The following is a 12,500-nucleotide window of genomic DNA, read 5'->3' on the forward strand; positions in this document are numbered from 1 at the left end:
ACGGCCCCTTCCTGCTCCAACATGACTGCACACCAGTGCAGAAAGCAGGTCCATAAAGACGTGGATGAGCCAGTTTGGTGTGGAAGAACTTGACTGGCCTGCACAGAGTCCTGACCTCAACCCCATAGAACACCTTTGGGATGAATTAGAGCGGAGACTGTGAGCCAGGCCTTCTCGTCCAACATCAGTGTCTGACCTCACAAATGTGCTTCTGGAAGAACGGTCAAAAATTCCCATGAACACTCCTAACACTTGTGGAAAGCCTTCCCAGGAGAGCTGAAGCTGTTATAGCTGCAAAGGGTGGGCCGACATCATATTAAACCCTATAGATTAAGAATGGGACGTCACTCAAGTTCATATGTGTGTGAAGCCAGGCGACCGAATACTTTTGGAAATATTGTGTGTGTGTGTGTGTGTGTGTGTGTGTGTGTGTGTGTGTGTGTGTGTGCGCGTGTGCATATAGTGATTACATGTCCCCTCTTTTTGATTTAGGTTTAAAGACAACAGAATGGATGACGTCTGGCTGGTAGATGTGAGTGTTTTCTTTTGAAACACACACACACACACACACACACACACACACACACACACACTTGGGATGCACTGCTGATCATATTTATGAGTTTCAGCAGTAAACACATCGTTGAGAGCTGTGCTTACACATCAGATCAAATTACCTTGAACCCGCAGCGCCGGAGAGACGCCAGACCATCACACACGCAAACAGTCGGAAGCTGAGAGTTTCACAGAGACGAGGAGCCGAACCCGAACTTAACTAGACACACACAGCGGCTCTGACGCTCCTCCCTCCAGAACCACACCTGCAAAAACATTAGAACTGTTCTCACACACAGGCCCGGTCCCATTTCACCCCTCGGCCCTACCACTCAGCCCTCAGCCCTCTGCTCTGCGCGTTCTCGTCTAGGGGTGGGGGTCCTGATTCTGGTTGAGATAGAGGGGTGGGGTGAAGTGTTGGAGCTGCATGACCCTCCAAACGGAGGATTTTCAGAGACTCCAAACAGAGAGAGATGAGGGAAACAGAGAAAACCAGAGAGACGGAGAACAAGAGACCAGAGAAACCCACAAATGTGGGAAGTTAAATAAACCACTGTTTGATTTTAATATTTTTATATTTATCTATTGTTGTTTTTTTCATAAGTCATAAAAAAATCACTTATAGCATCCTAATGTCTAGCTAACTGGCTAACTTTCCCGTTCCACCTTAAATAGCCCCAGAATGTAACTGCTACTCCATTTAAGGTGGAACGGGAAAATTCTAACAAGAATCTGGAGAATCTCTGACTTCAGCTTCACATCACTGAAGAATTAGGGGGGGTGATAATAAATAACTGCCCCCCTCTTTGAAGGCGTCTGATCCCTAAATGTAACTAAAGCCCAGCAGTGAGGAGCTGAACTTTCCCCTCCTCTGCTGTCCCTGCAGACGGGCAGGGTCGCCTACAGAGCGGCGCTGGTAGCTGTTAATGAAGTGATGCTCTTTTATTAGAGGGGCTCATTTCAGAGGGAAGATCTCAACCACTGCCCTGTAGCTCAGGAACAAGGAGACACTCGAAAACGAGGGGTAGGGGTAAGAAGAAGGAGTGGGACTGAGCCTCTGTGTTGTGTTTTAAGTGTGTGAGGCAGTAACGTCAACAAGCCGCCTTCACAACTAAACACACATACTGATCCTTAATAGACGTTAATGAAGTGTATTCGTGTGCCTTTATAACATATAAAAATATGTTTGCTTTTGTGGGAAACTTGTTGAGGTCGTGCCGACTGCGTCTCCTCTTTCAGTGCCGACGCGTGCTCTCAGTTCTGACCTGAGCAGCTGTTAGTATTTCATTTCTTTTTATTTTGCACAATACTGAGCAGTGCTTTATAATGTAGTATCTTTAGCTTAAAGAAGCGGTTAGTTTCTGTTTACACGTCCAAAAAAAAGCCTCTGCTTGGGTGATGCTGCAAAAAATATCATGATTTCAAAATTCAAGACACTTCCACTGTATTTGAAATGCATTATGATGGTTATTCTGAGATTTAATGAGTTGGAACAGACAGAATAGAACTTACAGTGCAGCAAATAAAAAAATAATAATCTAAAAGTCAAAATCTTTCCTTTCTACAAAAACAAATAAATGTATTATATATATATATAGACACACACATCATTTGATTAAATTTACATATTTGTTTTTACGTAGTTATTAAATGAGTGGTATAATGATAGTAGTAGTAGTAGTAATAATAATAATAATAAAAATGATAAAAACCTACAGCTATAATGAATTTATTCAAAATTTTACAAACTAAAATATATTTGTGTGTGTGTGTGTATATATATATATGACCTCTGACAGATTTTTCAAACATCACATTTTATGTCAGTAAAATTAAAAATTACGCACGCACACAGACAGACAGACACACACTTGCTCGCACACACACACTTGCACGCACACACACGCGCACACACACACTTGCATGCACACACACACACGCGCACATACACCCAGTCACCGGACCATTCAGTCCAGGCCGGCGTGCCAGCCAGCAGAATGAGGAACCGTGCGGTGGGGATTTTGTTGAAAGAGAAATCCTGCATGCAGGAAGAGCCGAGAGCCGATTGTTGGTATAGGGCGGACGGGTCGGGACAGGTCAGTGAGTTCAAGGCCCTGTCGTGTCATGTGGCTGCACTCGTCCAGCTGGCAACGTCCTGTGGCTCTGCAGTCCGTCCCAAAGTGACCAGCAGCAGGTTCTAGTAGAAAGTAACGGTTGCCAGAGGCTTCTGCATTAAACATGGTCCTGTTTGCAGGTCCTGGAGAGAGTCAGGTTTGACCTGCGCTGGCCGCCTGATCTGAAATATTAATATCAGTATCTGTATATCAGTATATATATTAATATCAGTATCTATATTCACACTCACAGCAGTTTCCCTTTAAGCCAATAGTGGTATTTTTATTCCGTTCCTGATCACCTGGGGGCGCCAGCTTTACGGAGGTGCCCACGTCTACTACTGCCTCACCGCGAGAGGTGTCCTGGTGGCCCGAGGTATTGGGGTGTTATTTTGCCCCGTGTCGCTCAGCCTCAGCTGGCGCTGTGGGACCAGTTGCCCTTGCAGGTGAAAGAATGTCGTACGTCATAAATCGGTCCGATCTCTGCCCTCCAGGCCTGTTTGTTGCGCGTCGGCCGTTGTGAGTGTGTGCTGACTGGCTCGGTGTGCTGTGTTGCAGTTCTACGCGCCGTGGTGTGGATACTGCAAGAAGCTGGAGCCCATCTGGTACGAGGTGGGAGCGGAGCTAAAGAACTCCGGGTCACCGGTCAGAGTGGGCAAGATGGATGCCACAGCATACTCCGGTACGTTCGGGTCCGAATTTCTTCTTAATCCAAGACCAGATTGGGCTTCAAGACGTTCCTATGAGTCCCTTATTGACCAGGGTAAATTTTGCTTTGTCCATCTGGATTTTCGTGACCAAATCGTAAGGCAAATTATTCAGTAACTGCATGAAATAAATGTAGATTATTACATTTTTATTTATTTATTTATTTATTCATTTATTTTCTGTAAAAGCCCCTCAAATGATCAGAACGTGTGTTCTATGATCTCCACATTTCACTACACGCTCACAATTCACTGCTGAGAGCCAAAAATCTGCGCCGCTCTTTGTGTTGTTCTCTAAAAGTGAGGTTTCCAGAGCAGATCACTGAAGAGACGCCGTCTGTTTATAGTTTAGAGCCCAGATTTGGGGAAAAACGGGTCGACTTTCAGTAGAAAAACAAACTGAGTTCAGCTTCTTTTATTATAAGGGTTTAAAATGACGTCACCGTCTATTAGACTGGAGAGAAGAGCTACAGCCTCACACGACGCCCAGCTTCTGGATGTTTAGTGCAGTACATCTGTGGTGGTCCGAGATGGAGCGACTGCTTGATTTACGCACCGCTTTACTCCAGAAAAGAGTGGAAAATATATTAAAACCTTTCATTTATCTGGGAAATTACAACAAACCGTCAACTTCACTGCATAAAGTCCGACTGTTTTCTGTAATTCTCGCAATTTTCCCGTTCCACCTTAAATGGTGCTGCCTTTACATTCTGACACCTCAGCCGTTATAATAACTGCCCCGCCATTTAAGGTGGAACGTGAAAATACAAAAAAGTGGTTTTGTGTTGTGACAGCTTATTAATGATTTTAAGATATTATTTCATAAAACATCAACTAATTTCACACCATCGTTCCCTTTATGAGGGAATGTAATACAATATATAACTATATATAATAATAATAATATAAAACCTTTTATAAACAAACTCTTCACGTCTGCAGTTCAGCCAGGTCTGCAGGACACTGTCGCCGGTTTTATTTGTGTGTCGTAGCTGCTTTTTGAAGTAATAACCATTTAATAAACACATTTCAGACCATCATTCCCTTTATGAGGGTGGTCTTATTCTGCAGTACCTTTACTTCTAGTAAATAATTATCAAAGTGAAATGGGTTCAGGTTTTTTGGGGGTTTTAGTGGCTCTGATGGGTAAATGGCTGCACTGCATATTGATAATTGATAATAACATTGGGATTTGCAATACAATATGCAAATGAGCCTTCTCACCAGTCCAGCCAGTGTTTTCTCTCTTTACGTTTATTCTTGACCGCACCCCGTTCCCGATGAGCGTGTCAGTGGACGTGTGGATGAATCCAGCAAAGCTACATTGCTCTGTTCAGTGATAATTCAGGCCAGTTGTTAAACGTGTCTCACGGTTGTGTCTCCGGACGTTTTGCCGTCGCGGCGTGTATAAATATAATCACGTTGCTGTTGTGTCGTCCGTGGTGTCTCATTAGGCAGCCCTGCTGAGCGCGTCTCCCCGGTTCTGCTCCTGCTGGTTTCTGTCGAGTGAAGAGCGTCTGAGAAATGACGTTTGGGCGGCGAATCCTTTTAGAGTAGCTAGTCGGGCAAACCGGCCTAAAGAGCAAGTGTCGGATTACTGCGTGGAGATCGGGACGGGGCTGAACTGAGAGAAGACGGAGGACTCAGAACGCCGGAGCCTCCAGCTCCCAGACTTGTGGAGCTGCAAATAAGGTGAGCTCTGAGAGACTGGATTTGAGACGGAACATGCAAGATTAACGGGATCACTGTCAGGAGCTGCGGGTGGTGTGGAATCAGCTCCGCTCCAGATCTGAGTAGCGGTGTATGAGGTGGAGGTCCGATTCTAATGCTTTAAGAACTTGGAGTGGGAGCCTGTCTGTTGCCTGTCTGTGGTGCACCGATACGGGATTTCTGAGGCGGTGCAGATATCCGATACTTGGAGCTGGGCGAAAAATCACGATTATCAAACGATACGAATTTTGTTTTCGATACATAATGCGAAAAATGTCAAATCGCTATTTCTTTCAAGTTTGGAGGCTGATTTTTTTGCTCCTCGGTGGTCCTTTATGGTCGGACCATGATGAACACTCACCAACATCTGATTGGCTGTTTTTATCAGCTGGAAAAGCACTGCTTAGTTTCTCAGCAACGTGAATGAGCAAACATCAGCTGGTTCGGTACGACAGTGATGGATCACACCGCCTCACCGCCATCACTCCTACCGCATCCCTGTCAGAGCATCTCACACCAGCTAGCAGACGACTGGGTTTCTCTGTAGTAGTTTGAGGGCTGAACCGCGATATCAACACCAGACAGACAGAGTCCGACTTTTAGTTGCGTTTAAACTGGAACCGGTGCTTTTGTGTCGTGTTTGATCTACAGTATCATCAGTTCTCCGTGTCGTGTGAGTGACGGAGCTGCTACAAGTTAGCCAGCTGCTAAAAACAGCTAGCCTGGAGAGATGGCGCTCTCCCGCTCTCCAAAGCCTCACAGCTTCCTCAGTTTACTGTCGTTTAAATCAGGGCCGTAACTTCTTTCTTTCACTTCTGTTGCTTGTGAATGCACTAACACTAAAGTATGACTGAGCGCTGTAACAGGGCTGTAGTCGTCAGGAGCCGACGTGATTAACGCTGCTAAAGCTTGTTAGGACGTATGGACAGAGGTGAGGTCACTGTAGGTCAGTACAGTTACACCACTGATCTCGTCACTCGCGCTCGGTCACAGGAGAGCAGATCGCCTGTCGCTCCACCCAAACGGGGAACGTATAACTCCACGTTTCAGACGCTGCTGAAGTATATTTGGCAACTCATTTTCCCTCTCTAATCATGTTGAACTCGGAAGTGCGCCCTCTGCTGGCCACAGCAGAGTAGTGACTCTTTCCTTGCAGTAGAAAACGCCACCAGGGCCGTCGCTGAACGTGGAAGTGTGAGAACGGTTTATTATAAGGACCTTTCTTATCGCTCTATCGAGGAAAAAGTTATATCACGATAATCTTCCTTATCTTTTTATTGCCCAGCCCAACCGATACTTTACATGTTTATGTCCTGGGCTTGCAAATCTGCCTTGTGTAAAGGCCTCTGCGTCATGCATCCTGTAAAAATCTGAAGCCGTTGTTTTAATTGAAGTTCCATGACTGTGAGCGTTGTTCAGTTTCTTCACGTCGCAGCAAGACGCTCATCATCATCAACTAAAGCTCTGTTGAGAACACAAAGCCGCAGTAGATCATCATGCGCCTTAAACTTTCTGCAGAGAAAGCAGCCAGTTTTACAGTGTAGTAACTCTGCAGTTTAAACACTTTTTGTTTTTAATTTTTTTATTGTTTCGTTTCTGTTGTGGCAGCTGACAGACGTCTGCACTGAATAGTACCATGCTGAGTGGTGGGGGAAGGCGGGGGGTACACCTGCCCACCTAGAGAGAGAGGCCAGTAGTGTTCTCCTGGACTCTCGGCCACAGACAGCTGTAGTGTTTTCAACTTTAATTCAGTACAGACTAAGACCAAGATTAACAACGGGGAAATTTCACCTGCTCATTTAACCCATCCGTGAAGTGAAACACCACACACACACTAGTGAGCACACACACACTAGTGAGCACACACACACACACTAGGGGGCAGTGAACACACTTATTATTATTTTAATGCTTGTGAAATTCTCTAAGAACGTTCACCAGATTCTTGTTTGACTTTTCCGGTTCCACCTTAATAGTGAAGCACCTGAACTTGCTGTACCGTGTAGCCTCTTACACTCCTCTGGACCACCGGTGGGTCCAAACCGCGCTCCGTCATGTTCTCCATAACGTTCATATTCCATGAGCTCCATTCAGAAGCTGGGCGTCGTGTGAGGCTGTAGCTCTTCTCTCCAGTCTAATAGACGGTGACGTCATTTTAAACCCTTATAATAAAAGAAGCTGAACTCAGTTTGTTTTTCTACTGAAAGTCGACCCGTTTTTCCCCAAATCTGGGCTCTAAACTATAAACAGACGGCGTCTCTTCAGTGATCTGCTCTGGAAACATCACTTTTAGAGAACAACACAAAGAGCGGCGCAGATTTTTGGCTCTCAGCAGTGAATTGTGAGCGTGTCGTGAAATGTGGAGATCAGAAAACACACGTTCTGATCATCTGAGGGGCTTTTACAGAAAATAAACAAACAGAATAAAATAAATCTACGTTACTGAATAATTTGCCTTACAATTTGGTCACGAAAATCCAGATTGACAAACCAAATTACAGGTTCCATTTCATGGAAATCGTTGCTAAAGTTTCAGAACATTAATACACCGGTGTATGAAAATAAAACAGCCTATTTAAATTTGTTGTTTCTGTGATGTACTGGAAATAAACATATTTGCATACATCCACCTATTCTGCCTACTGCAGTTAGGCTCCACCCACTCACGCTGAAGTTATAAGGAGTGTTTCTGCCTGAATTGATTTCTGAAATAGGCACAATACAGGGAGCCAATCAAGTTAATTTCTGTTGGTTTCTGTTGCTTTAGAGTTTCTCAGTTTCTGCAGAATCAAAAGCTCCGTTTATCATTTGAAAATGTCTTTTTTTTTTTTTTTTTACACCTTCCTATAATTTTTATAAATGTGTCTGCAGCATTGGTGTCACGACTGAAGTGATTCCAGATTTCTGAATAGTAGTGTATGTAGTTTTATGTATATTTTAAATAGATAAATGTGTGTTTTTTGAGCAGGTGTGGCCTCAGAGTTCGGCGTGCGAGGATACCCCACGATCAAGCTGTGAGTATAAACCTTGGCGTCTGTAGAAGGAAGGCAGTAGCTGATCGGCGTATGTATGTCAGTTCGTGGTTTCCTGTGTGGCTTTATGACATTTTCCGTAGCAACAGGACAGATGGTTACACTGATTATGTCGTCCATAACTTTAATCGGCCCTGAGGCTCTGAGGCGCTCCTGTACTGACTCTACAGACACAGCCAGTCTCATGTTGCTGTTGTATGTTATTATTATTATTAGTATTATTAGTATTATTAGTATGAATTAGTGAAATAGTGTCGGTCATTCGTCAGTGTAATATATTGTGTGTATATATTGGAAGGAAATGTCGCTCTTAAGGTGTCAAACGTACAACAGCAGCACATTAGACAGAACTAAAGACTGCACACGTAACAGTGAGAGTGCAGAATAAACAATGAACACACAGTACAGAACAATAAATACAGCAGACCAACAAGACACACAAGTGTGGGCGTGTGTGTGTGTGTGTGTGTGTGTGTGTGTGGCTTACTGTTTTCGGAACAAAACCTCATTTCTCCAAAATGGCAACTTTTACTGGAGAAGGAAAAAACCAACAGTACGTCTAATGTAAGTCAGTGGAACCTTTTTTTTGAGTTTTTTCCAAGGTATTTTGTGTCGTTTCTTTTGGCCCATTTGTCATGAAATTTACACAGAATGTAAAGAGTAACAGGCATTTTCAGATTATGTATGGAGATATATTAATAATGGAGATGCGAGGTTTTCTTCTGATGGCAACTATATATATATATATGTGTGTGTGTGTGTGTGTGTGTGTGTGTGTGTGTGTGTGCAAATAAAATCCAGGTTGAGTCAAAAGTCACAGGACACGTTTTGTTTTATGTTTTATTTTATTATGGACTTTTATCTCTGAGGTCGTCTCAAACAAATTGTGTATGCTGAGAAAATCTGCAACAAACACCACCTTCAGCACCACATCATGGAGGCTTGTAACAGCATGAAAAATAAATCGGTGTCCTGTGACTTTTGACTCCCTGTGTGTGTGTGTGTGTGTGTGTGTGTGTGTGTGTGTGTGTATGTGTGTATATATATATATTAGTATTTAAGTGCACCCCTCACGTTTCTGTAGGTGTGTTATTCTGTCTTCTGATGTGACGTCACTGTAGAGCTGAAACTCTGATATAAGTTAAAGTGGTCAGTGTGCAGCTTGTACAGCAGAGCAGATTCACTGTCCTCTGAAAAGAACAACACACAGACATTAATGTCTAAACAGCTGGCAGCACGACTGAGTACTTGTATTTCCAAAAGTCCTCACTCCCCCATCCAGATCACTGAATTCAGGTGTTCCAGTCACCTCCATGGCCACAGGTGTATAGCTGTAGTTAAACTACAGTGATTTTCACTCTGTGTTTTACAGACTGCGCTGAGTCCAGTTAAACAGGCCTGTTTATACTTGCTGACCAACACACAGTTGGTCAGCGTTTAAGTACTGACCGAATCAGTCAGTCAGCCTTTCACTCTGACATACGTTGAAGGTGACCCTCATTTTCAGAGCAGCCGAGCGTTTACGACATTTTATGGGTTTGAAATAAAATGGAATTTAATGAAGTTAAACTAAAATGAACAAAACTACATAAACAGATTAACAGATAAAAGACTACATAATAAACCAATTAAGCTTTGAGTATTAAAGGGGAAATAGGTGAGCTATAGACGATAAGCTCAGAAAGGCGTATTGTGGCGATTTATCACTAACAATAAAATATCGTGAGTGTGTGTGTGTGTGTGTGTGTGTGTGTGTGTGTGTGTGTGTGTGTGTGAGTGTGTGTGTGTGGTATATGACTGAAGGAACTAGACTCCTAATGATGGTTCTTTAAGAGTCTTTTGTATATACAGTGCTCCTGAACACTCAAGGAACCATTTGCATGCTGTTTAGAACCAAATACGACACGTTCTGCATCAATCCCGAGCGATTTCACCATGCAACGAGTGGTTCTTTGGTTCTGTATCGCAGCACAAACCTTGACAGTGTACCTTTTGTATTAGAACCCTTTTGGTGCTACATACATTTTTAGTTCTATATAGAACCATAAGCAACACATTCTCCATCAAACTGAAGAACCATGTCACTATGCAAAGAGCCATTTAATCGTGCATAGTGGTTCTTGATGGAGTGTTCACGGTTCCGTATAGAACCATTGTATTTACTAGAGAACCCTTGAACTCAACTCATTCACACAGATTCGTAATCAGTCAGTATCTCTCTGTTCTATATAGAACAGTACATGACACATTCCTCCGTCAGTCTGAAGAACCGTTTCACCATGCAAAGAACCCTTTAATCATGTCAATTGTTTTTTTAATGGTGTTCATGGTTCCCTGTAGAAATGGTGAGCCTCGTTCTCCAGTATCTTCCTAAACTTCGTGTGTTCTTGATGAAGGTCCGAAGCAAAAGTCTACGTCAGATCCACGGCGTGTTCTTAAAGCACAGAACTGTTCTCATCTTTGTGCTCTTGTGTGTAGGTTCTGTTCTTATCTGAGAACAAACCCCACGTAAGACAGCATTGGTGAGTCAGAGTCTTGGTCAGAGCCGCATAAGTGGGTTTAAGAAGAAATATCTTCTTAAGGACGTCTGGTCAACCAAGCCCACTGTCTTTACTACAGAACCCTTAAAGAACCTTGTTGTTAACTGTACAGAAGAGAGATCGAGGTCCTGTAGCAGCGTTAAAGTAGCCGTTAAACACCAACAGTCCTCCTGATTAATCTCTAGTGGATCCATTCGGTTGCCTTCTGTCTAATAACCTCAGTATATTTAGCTTATGGAGTTTGTAAATAGGGTGATAGCCAAGCTGAGCGGCCCTGTGACACCGAGGCACCTCGTGAGACCATCCCCATGTTGCACTGGGCCTGGGTTACAGCAGGGGAGTAAGGTGTTGTTCCAAATTATCCCAGAGGTGATACTAAGCCCAGTGGAAGTCTGCCTCTCATTCACAAGCCATGGTGGAAAGAAGGGAACACCAGGGTGGACGAAGCTGTGTGGCTGCGTTGAAGCAGCACTGCTTTTCAGTTTTTGACATAATGTGAAAACGGCCAAAATTAGTTTGGAAAAAAAAGTCTGGTTCTGTGTGTGTGTATATAATTGGTCACTCCAGAGAACTCGTCTCCACTGCTCTAGAGTCCAGTGGCGGCGCTTTACTCCACTGCATTCCACGCTTTGCACTGCGCTTGGTGATGTAAGACTTGGATGCAGCTGCTCGGCCATGGAAACCCATTCCATGAAGCTCTCTACGCTGTTCTTGAGCTGATCTGAAGGCCACATGAAGTTTGGAGGTCTGTAGTGATGGACTCTGCAGAAAGTCGGTGACCTCTGCGCACTATGCCCCTCAGCATCCGCTGACCGCGCTGTCATTTTACGTGGCCGACCACTTCGTGGCTGAGTTGCTGTCGTTCCCAATCGCTTCCGCTGTGTTATAATCCCACTGACAGTGGACTGTGGAATATTTAGTAGTGAGGAAATTTCACGACTGGACTTGCTGCACAGGTGGCGTCCGATCACGGCACCACGCTGGAATTCACTGAGCTCCTGAGAGCGACCCATTCTTTCACTAATGTCTGTAGAAGCAGTCTGCAGGCCGAGGGGCTTTGGTATATAATCATTTCACCATCTGAAGAACCTAAGCATGTAAAATTGATCTTTGAGTGTTCCTGGTTCCATGTAGAATAATTGTTTGAAGAGTGTAGCTGGGGTACGTGCTCTAAGCGGTCAACAGAGCACTTTTGTCAGTCTCTCTGGACGAGAGCGTCTGCTAGATCCCTATAAGAATGCAAATAGTTTAAATAAAAGGAGGAAGCTGTGTGGCTGCGTTGAAGCAACTTTGCTGCGTCTTGTTGATGGAAACGCTGAGGACTTCATGGTTTTTGGTCTCTAGCTGCAAATTATTGTTCGCCCGATCCACACACTCAGAAATAAAGGCACTAAAGTGTCACTGGGGTGGTTCCCTCAACCCTCCATCTCCATCCCTTTAGTCAGGGAACATAACTGAACCATAATCCACTGAAATGATCTGTTCTAAGCTGGACTGACTCCACACACCCTGCCTCGCCTCGCCTCCAGGCTTTTACTCTACTGCTCTGTTTTAAAACATTCGGTTATGAAAAGGAACAAATACCAACTTTTCACCTGGAGGACCTGATTTAAGCTCCACAATCAGACCTTAGAACGACTGAAGAACCTTTGAGGTAGGTTTATATTGTTTGTACCTTGATGAACGATTTCCAACAGTGCTGCACTAATTTTTGGAAAAACACAATAAAAGAAATGTACAGAACACATGGCTGTAAGACCGGCACTCACTTTAAGGTTTATCGTCTTGTGGTGGACGGGCAGTAGCATTCAGATACTACCTGGCGTTTTCACCGTGTCTCCG

The 12,500-nt window shown here is 44.0% G+C and overlaps 1 protein-coding gene across 1 annotated transcript in view; it reads left to right on the forward strand.

The window, feature by feature from the left end:
- The window catches only part of tmx3b (thioredoxin related transmembrane protein 3b), a 107,470-nt gene that overhangs the window by 2,880 nt on the left and 92,090 nt on the right, over positions 1-12,500 (forward strand). The window contains exons 3-5 of the mRNA XM_037534170.1: positions 493-532; positions 3,228-3,351; positions 8,055-8,100. Coding sequence (XP_037390067.1) covers positions 493-532; positions 3,228-3,351; positions 8,055-8,100 — 210 coding nt within the window. The remainder of the gene's footprint in view (positions 1-492; positions 533-3,227; positions 3,352-8,054; positions 8,101-12,500) is intronic.

The sequence above is a fragment of the Pygocentrus nattereri genome, chromosome 24 (assembly GCF_015220715.1).
Source record: "Pygocentrus nattereri isolate fPygNat1 chromosome 24, fPygNat1.pri, whole genome shotgun sequence".
Taxonomy (NCBI): Eukaryota; Metazoa; Chordata; class Actinopteri; order Characiformes; family Serrasalmidae; genus Pygocentrus; species Pygocentrus nattereri.